The sequence below is a fragment of the Cucumis sativus genome, chromosome 4 (genome assembly GCF_000004075.3).
Source record: "Cucumis sativus cultivar 9930 chromosome 4, Cucumber_9930_V3, whole genome shotgun sequence".
Taxonomy (NCBI): Eukaryota; Viridiplantae; Streptophyta; class Magnoliopsida; order Cucurbitales; family Cucurbitaceae; genus Cucumis; species Cucumis sativus.
This window is the reverse complement of record NC_026658.2, coordinates 19,722,189-19,730,772: the sequence shown is the minus strand read 5'-3', so window position 1 is coordinate 19,730,772 and position 8,584 is coordinate 19,722,189. Positions and strand designations below refer to the sequence as shown.

The window sequence follows — 8,584 nt, the reverse complement described above, 5'->3', positions numbered from 1 at the left end:
CTATCAATGATAAACTTCATAGTAAAGTTCATAACCAATAGAAACTATCAATAACTAAAAATTAAACTCCATTATGACATTACTTCATATTACTACTTTACGATAAAGTAACTACTCCTAACAGAAGAAAAAAAATATTTTTTATCTTCAAGTAGAATGATTCTTATCAACAATGTAATGTCACATCATTTTTGTAACCAACAGGACGCCAATTACTACATTTTTATGAATTTTCTTCTCATTAATTTTTTTTTTTTTGTTTTCGTGGTACTTTTGCTCAACGCTTGCAAAATAGAGGTAGTATTGCACTCATAACATTGATTAATCATGATTCTGAATCATTGCAATTTATATATATATAGTTTATCATCCTCGTGTTACACTCATAGCATTATAGAAGATAGAGTTTATCACTGATGGCCTAGGATACAAGTCTATTATTGATAGACTACTATCAGTGATGGACTATGATACAAATCTATCATTGATATACTACTATCAGTGATAACTTAGGATATTAGTGATGGACTATGATACAAATCTATCATTGATATACTACTATCAGTGATAACTTAGGATATTAGTGATGGTCTATGATAGGGTTTAGGGTTTAGGGTTTAATATCAGTGATGACCTAGGATTCGAGTCTATCATTGATAGACCAATATCACTGATGAACTAGGATATGAGTTTATCATTGATAGACTACTATTAGTGATGAACTAGGATACGAATCTATCATTGATAGACTAATATCACTGATGGACTAGAATGTGAGTTTATCATTGATAGATTACTATTAGTGATGAACTAGGATACGAGTCCATCATTAATATCAATGATAACTTAGGATATTAGTGATGCACTAGGATACATGTCTATTAATGATAGACTAACATCACTATGCTCATATTAACCAATCCAACTAACAGTCTAATAGTGATAACTTTGTATTCATCGATATTTTTAGGGAAAAAAAACTCAATTTCTTTTAACCTAAAAATGTAGAAGTGATAGAAAAATTCTTAATATGCTTAATTTCGACCAATTCTCAAAAGTTTGATGAAGTCCAATACAAGTGAAATTAAACACATTTTTAATATAAAAATACTAGTAAAATCAATTGAATTGAACAAAATCAACATAGAGTGTTGAAATTAAATCAAATCGTAAAAATTGGATGAAGTAAAATTTTAGGGAAGAATCACATCTAAAAAAATATCCAACTGAGATGGAAGAAAATCGTGAGGAGAAGAAATGATCTTAAAGTATGGAGAAAATCCCAGAGAAGATGAAGAAGAAACGACGGTGAAGATGGAAAATGGAGAAAATCGTGGAGAGGAGAAAATTATGGAGATTTCTTTTAAAACAAGGGTAATTTTGGAATATTTTAAAAAAGAATACAAAGTTTGTTATATTTGCAAATTGTTTAGGAAATTGTTATATACTTAATATTTTATGCTAAAAATGTTATTATTATAAAATCTCTAAATAAAATTTGAGTCTTTTAACTAAGATGGCCTAAAATTGTATACCATATTACAAGATTGACTTAAATTTCTCAAATTTTTGAGAAATGTCCTAAATTAACTAATATTTTACACAAGTATAGGACCCAAATGACCAATTCACCCATCTTTATTATTAATTATATATTAAAAATAGAAAGATGAAAAATGATAGTGTACCATATTTAAGATTTGCATTTATTAGATATCCTATGTAAATATGGTAAGTGATTAAATTCTATTACACTAATATTAATATTAAAAATGGTCCCTTAATTAGTTTTTTTTTTATGATTTTGTTAAAAAATTCTTTCCTTCATATTTCTCTCACTTTCCGATCTCTCTCTCTCCCCGTCCCTTCTTTTTTCCATTTTGCATTATTTTTCATATATTTTATGTAGTTATAATATATATTGAATAAAACGGTCAATCTTTGGTAAAATTTCTCATAAATGAAGTATCTCTAAGTTGGACTCTCCAGAACTCTCTCTATTGTAGGCCCAATAAGGCCCAAGACGAATCCGGAAAACCAATCCATCGGCCTCGGAATTTCCGTCTTGACTGTGAACTCTATTTGTCCCTTTTCTTTATTTCCTTCGGCCTCTTCGATAACTCAAAAGGTCATCCCCATTTCATCTTTTCAGCTTAGTCCCATTTGATGGCTTCAGATTTGAGCGCCTCCAATTTCTTCCCGATACTATATATTTCCATTCGAATTCCCACTTAAGAGTCCGATTCCTTCCTCATCACCTTCTCAATCTGCGTATTTCATCCATGTTCATGGATTGTCACTTCATGACCCCTTCTTCTTCCTCGCCTACCTTTGTGCCTTCTTCTCTTAAGAATGAGGCGATCTTACCCAGAAACTTTGTCTACTCCCCAAGAAAAACACATTTCCCTTCGTGGGTTTCTCAGATTTCTGTAAGAAATTGTGTTACTAGCCATCTTCAGCTAAAGTCATCCAATGGCCATCCCTTGAATGCTGTTTTTTTACCAGATGGTGGGTACTTTTTTGCATGAGCCTTATTTTTTGGTTTGGTTCTAGAATTCTTACGAATGAAAATCAATTTTCCTTTCGATTTTAACTTAACGTTTTTTCTTTCTGGACTGTGTTGATAGCCTTGAATACTAACAACTCGTGTTTGATACTGTTTGTTTTTCGGTTTTTAAGTTTTGAAAGTTAAGCATCTAAACACTATTTCCACTCGTGAGTTTTATTTATTTATTTACCATCTACCGTTGACTATTGTATTCTGTTTTCAAAATTCAAGCCAAGAATTCAAATCTTTTTTCTCTTTCACTAAGGATTCAAATCTTTCCTCAATGACATCCATTGTATAGAAATGGCAAGAAAACATCCTTAGTTTTCATAAGTAAAAAATAAAAAGTCAAATGATAATTAATCAAGGCCTAACTTTTTTGCTGATTGGGATACACTTGCTTTAGAAGTTCATCTTTTTTCTGTGAAGCTTTTTGGTTTTTTTATGCATTCCTCTTTGTTTGAATGCTTTTTTTTTTTAAATATCTCTGTTTATTTGCCTCAAATGTATGTTTTTTTTATCTCTTTCTTGGTTATTCATTTTGTTGCTTAAACCTGAGTGGGGACTGAACTTAGGTAGTCCGGGAAGTTCTCTTCTCAATGAACAAATTGCACTTCAAGAGGAAGACAAATCAGTTTCGGATTCAGATAAAGTTCAATCTACCCTCAGTATAACTGTTGTTGGAGCTTCAGGTGACCTGGCAAAAAAGAAGATCTTTCCTGCACTTTTTGCTCTTTATTATGAAGATTGTCTACCAGAGGTCTTATCTCATGCCACAACTCTGCCTTCTAGTCCTTAGTCTGAAAAAGCTGACTAATTATTTTGTTTTCTTTCTCACTTTCAGGATTTTATCGTGTTTGGTTATGCTCGCACTAGTATGACCGATGAGCAACTTCGAAACATGATTAGTAAAACTTTGACTTGCAGAATTGATAAGAGGTAATGTAACCTGTTTGATAATGATGATTTTGTTTTTTGCATTTCTTTTGTAATTTATGCATGTTTTCTAACAATTTCTTTACCATGTTTGATATTTTAATATAGAAACATTTTAAATTACTACTCAAATTCCAGAAAAAAAAAATTATATGATTTTAAAAAAATGAATTTATTTACTTGTTTATTCATTTATTATTATTATTATTTTATTTGATTGTTAAAAAAACTTGGCTTGGATTTTATCAACTTTTTTAGAATGTTGATAACATTACAAAGAAAGTCATAAATGAAAGCAAGGATTAAAATATCCGTCAATACATTGATATATATGTAAATTGGATCAATATTACATAAGTATTAAGATTATTAATCAATGTCTTTAATATCTTTTACAAATGATCTTAATACATAATGTATATTTATATAATATTAATATATATATATATATATATACACTTCTCTATAAATGACCATCATGGATTGATCTAGTGGTAAAAAAGGAGACATAGATTAGTCGAGGTACGCGTAAGCTGGCTCAGACACTCACCAATATCAAAATAAATATATTCTCTATAAATCCCAATATGAAGATATACACTAATATCAAGATCAATAAGTACAGCTTAGTTTGAAAGTAAAACAACTTATAGTTATTTTATGTAACTTTTAAATATACAAAAATATCCGTTGGTATCCATATATTAAATGGGACCTAGGTATTGTTAACATTTATGATCTCATACTTTTGTTTCTATTTGCATATATTGATAAGTAACATTGGTCACAGGGCAAACTGTGAGGACAAGATGGATGAATTTTTAAAAAGATGCTTTTACCATTCTGGTCAATATAGCTCTGAGGAAGATTTCTCTGAGTTGGACAGGAAGTTGAAAGAGAAAGAGGTAATTTGCGGATTCCTGATGATAAGTAAGATTCTATAAAGTATGTATTTTCCACTGGTAACTATTATTATTAGTTATTAGAAGCACTCAACAAAGTACCAGTATAAAATGCTATTGAAAGCTCCTTTTATACTCAGCGGTGACTTTATGCTATCCATTAAGTGTTCTTCAGATAGTTTTATAACTTATCAAAACTCCAGATTGATCCACTTATTTTCCAGAAATTCAAGCATGACTGTTGTACTGGCTTTTGATTTCTTGTCTTTTTGTTGTGTTATCTCTGAGTAGTGTACTGGTCGCCCTTTTGATTGTGTTGGTTCATTAGCATTAAGGTGAAAATGGGGAAAATTTCGGCCTCATTTGATAATAATTTTGGCCTTGTTTGGTAGCCATTTTGTTTTTGGTTTTTAGCTTTTGAAAATTAAGCCTATAAACATCCTTTCTATCTCTAAATCTGTTGCTTTGTTATCTACTTTTTACCATTGTTTTTAAAAACCAAGGCAATATTTGAAAACTAAATAAAAAGTAGCTTTTGAACACTTTTTTTTTTTTTGAAATTTGGCTAAGAATTCAAGTCGGCACTTTTGCTTTTGTTGAAGTCTAGAATATGTTTGGAACTTTGGCTCTTGAAGACCAATATGGATTTGCCATGGTTTTCATTTGCGAAACTATACACTTCCTCCTTTGGACACTTGTGTATTGATGTGCATATACATCATAGCTAGTTGATTGAAGCAATCTGTTCTGTGTTATTAATCTTTTTATGATAATCTTCTTCCTTTCAGGATGGAAAAGTTTCAAATAGGTTATTTTATTTATCAATTCCTCCAAACATATTTGTCGACGTTGTCAAGTGTGCTAGCCAACGGGCATCTTCAGGAAGTGGTTGGACTAGAGTCATTGTCGAAAAGCCATTTGGCCGTGACTCAGATTCTTCTGGTGAGCTAACCAGAAGCTTAAAGCAATATCTAACAGAAGACCAAATATTTAGGTAAAACCTCTTGGACTAATCAAGTTGCCAGATCTAAAGAGAGAAATTGACTTTTAATGACAATTTTTTTAGGATTGACCATTATTTGGGCAAGGAGCTCGTAGAGAATCTGTCAGTTCTTCGGTTCTCCAACCTTGTTTTTGAGCCTCTTTGGTCCAGGAGCTATATCCGCAATGTTCAACTGATATTTTCTGAAGATTTCGGAACAGAAGGGCGGGGAGGGTAAGTGTCACATCCTTCTGGTATTGCAGCTTGGAAAATGTTAGTAGGGTAGAGTAATGAATTATTTTGTTTTTCATGGACAAGATTAGTCAACTGTCTTTTGTTCTTTTCCAGGTACTTTGATAACTATGGAATCATACGCGATATAATGCAAAACCATCTCCTTCAAATTTTGGCTTTATTTGCTATGGAAACACCTGTCAGTTTGGACGCTGAGGATATCAGGAATGAAAAGGTACCCAATCATTTTTCTTTGAATGCCTATGGTGTTCTGGCAATTTATTGTTGCATCAGATAACATGTAGAAGAGCAGTGCTTTGGTATTGGTTAAATCACATTTGTGGTCTTGAATTTTTAGGTTTGAGATTTGCTAGTGTCTAAATATATCTCTAATCTTTCAAGTTTGTGTTTAATAATTCATTAATCAAAATTTATAGTTCTATTGTTACAAAATGGACAGTTTAGTCTTGTTAGTCTAATAATTCAATTTTAAGTCTTATAATTTTCAAATATGTCAGAGAAATTATCTAACACAAAATTGATAGTTCATTAGCTTTTAAGGTCAGGAACTTACTAGAGGCAAAATTAAAATTTATAAACTTATTTTTCACTTTCTAAAGTTCAGCAACCTATTCGATACAAAAAAGTGTTGTCCCTTCGAACTTGGAAAGATATAAAAATGAGTTTGTCTCCACTTGAAATTTAATCTTTGATATTTACTGGAGAGATTCTTTAGCTTTTGACATTATGGTCACTTGGTTGTGGTAATACTATAGTGATGAGTGTTTATCATTGTGATTCAGGTAAAGGTGTTGAAGTCAATGAGAACTCTTCAACTTGAAGATGTAGTTGTTGGGCAATACAAGGGGCACAACAAAGGTGGTAAATCATACCCTGCATATGTAGATGATCCAACTGTTCCCAACGATAGCATCACTCCGACATTTGCAGCAGCTGCAATTTTTATCGATAATGCTAGATGGGATGGAGTGCCCTTCTTGATGAAAGCTGGAAAGGCTTTACATACAAGGAGGTTGTTATTTCATTCTTTACCATATGCTTTTCTTTTATTGTTGTTATCAGTTTGAGCACATTATGGCAATTTGATTTTGAATAATCTCACACATTTCTTATGACACGTCCCAGAGCAGAGATCAGGGTTCAATTCAGACACGTCCCAGGTAATTTGTACAAGAGGAACTTTGGTACAGATTTAGACAAAGCTACAAATGAGCTTGTCTTGCGCGTTCAACCCAATGAGGCTATTTATTTGAAGATCAACAATAAAGTCCCTGGTCTAGGAATGCGATTAGATCGTAGTGATCTGAACTTGCTGTATCGATCGAGGTATGTGAACTTCAAGTGTGTGATTGTGGGGTTGCTTTCATATTTTATGTTCCCATTTTGTTTGTTAATATAATAAAGACTAGGTTGGGTTTTGTTGACAATTCAATGACCATGTGAAGGTACCCGAGCGAAATACCGGATGCATATGAGAGGTTGCTTTTGGATGCTGTTGAAGGGGAGCGAAGGTTATTCATCAGAAGCGATGAGCTCGACGCTGCATGGTCATTGTTCACTCCGTTGTTAAATGAACTTGAAGAGAAAAAGATTGCTCCGGAGCTTTATCCGTATGGTAGCAGGGGGCCGGTCGGGGCTCACTACTTAGCTGCCAAGTATAACGTAAGATGGGGAGATCTAGGCGAGGATCGTGACCCTTAGGTATGTAGCAATGTCAATGTACAATTGGTCTGGGCATGGCTTAGTAGTTTCACCTTCTCAGCAAAATGATATAATCATGTGCTTAACACAGTGGATTAAGACTTTGTTTGAATGGGGAGTGTAGGTGTGAATTATAAACGATCGATACTTATATCAAGTGATCAATCTCAATTCATTTAAGGCAATGAATTTGCATTTGCAATAATAAAATGCCTATGTAGACTTTTCAGTATCAAAGTTGTATTTAACTTTTTGAGAATCTTCTTGTGATTTAGAATTTATATTATATTTAGGTGCTTTGATATCTCATGTATTATTTGGTTTCTTCATTTTGGTTCATTCAAAATATTTTTTATTTTGAACAAAATATAAAGTCAAGGCATGAATTGAATTACGTTAATAATAACTTGGGAATTTTGGATAATGAAAAGGCCGATGGTTTTAGAGGACCGAATTCTTAATTTGCTATTGTTGTTCAATTGACATCTATCACTCTAGTGAGATTATAGTAATCTTATAGAAAGTTACAATATTTCACTTTTGCTATACTTCAAAACAGCGTTTTGAAAATATAACTTATTTTCTTTCCATCTTTAATCATTATTTTCATTTTCTTTAAATAATATTCAAATTCTTCATCAATTTTTTTTATAATAAGAGTTTTTAAAACCTTATTTTTAGTTTCAAAACTTGGATATATCTTAAAAAGGGATCCTTTAGAAAATATCCAAATTTAAAAAAAAATGGAAGAAAAGGGAAAGAGAAGAAATGCCATAAAAAAAGAAGGATAAACTCGAAATATTTAAAAAATAGTCAAATTTTTATGAACTTTTTATTTAGTTATATTTATAAAAATTAGTCTAAGGTGAGAAATATCATATTTGAATGGAAGTACTTAAAAATTGACTAAAAGAGTTTTTGAAACTGATTAAACATGTATTTTAATAGAATTTAATAATAGATGACAAGAATACCTGAAATAATTGTAGAGGTCCCTTTATAAGGATCAAATGAAAGTTGACCCTAAGTTCTGTATTTCTTATGCATTTCTTCTGTTATTTTTATTTTTCATTTTCTTTATTGTCTTCTCAGACCTTTCTGTGTTCTTTGAGTATCAGACTGATTAGGGACATAGAGCATAAGCAGTGAGCACAAAGCATAAATCATCTTGCATTGAATATAAAGCTTTATGTATATAGTGTAGAGCGTTGAGTGTCAATGATAACACTTAAAATGTGCTGTCTTATTCCACTTAATAAG

General features: G+C 31.6%; 1 protein-coding gene across 1 annotated transcript; it reads left to right on the top strand.

Annotated features, from left to right (window-relative positions):
* Positions 1 to 2,104: 2,104 nt before the first annotated feature.
* Positions 2,105 to 7,628, top strand: LOC101203574 (glucose-6-phosphate 1-dehydrogenase 1, chloroplastic). The gene is made up of 10 exons (XM_031884465.1): positions 2,105 to 2,508; positions 3,124 to 3,308; positions 3,393 to 3,487; positions 4,275 to 4,389; positions 5,175 to 5,380; positions 5,453 to 5,602; positions 5,717 to 5,837; positions 6,406 to 6,635; positions 6,749 to 6,949; positions 7,069 to 7,628. Exons 1-10 carry the CDS (start codon positions 2,283 to 2,285, stop codon positions 7,322 to 7,324), a joined length of 1,785 nt encoding a protein of 594 aa, XP_031740325.1. The 5' UTR covers positions 2,105 to 2,282; the 3' UTR covers positions 7,325 to 7,628.
* Positions 7,629 to 8,584: the final 956 nt, after the last annotated feature.

What these genes read in the sequence shown, in the direction of transcription:
- LOC101203574 (XM_031884465.1), top strand. Translation starts at nt 2,283, where the DNA reads ATGTTCATGGATTGTCACTTCATGACCCCTTCTTCTTCCTCGCCTACC. An exon ending in AAGGCTTTACATACAAGGAG is followed by an intron (nt 6,636 to 6,748) that starts GTTGTTATTTCA and finishes GACACGTCCCAG; the next exon opens with AGCAGAGATCAGGGTTCAAT. An exon ending in AACTTGCTGTATCGATCGAG is followed by an intron (nt 6,950 to 7,068) that starts GTATGTGAACTT and finishes GACCATGTGAAG; the next exon opens with GTACCCGAGCGAAATACCGG.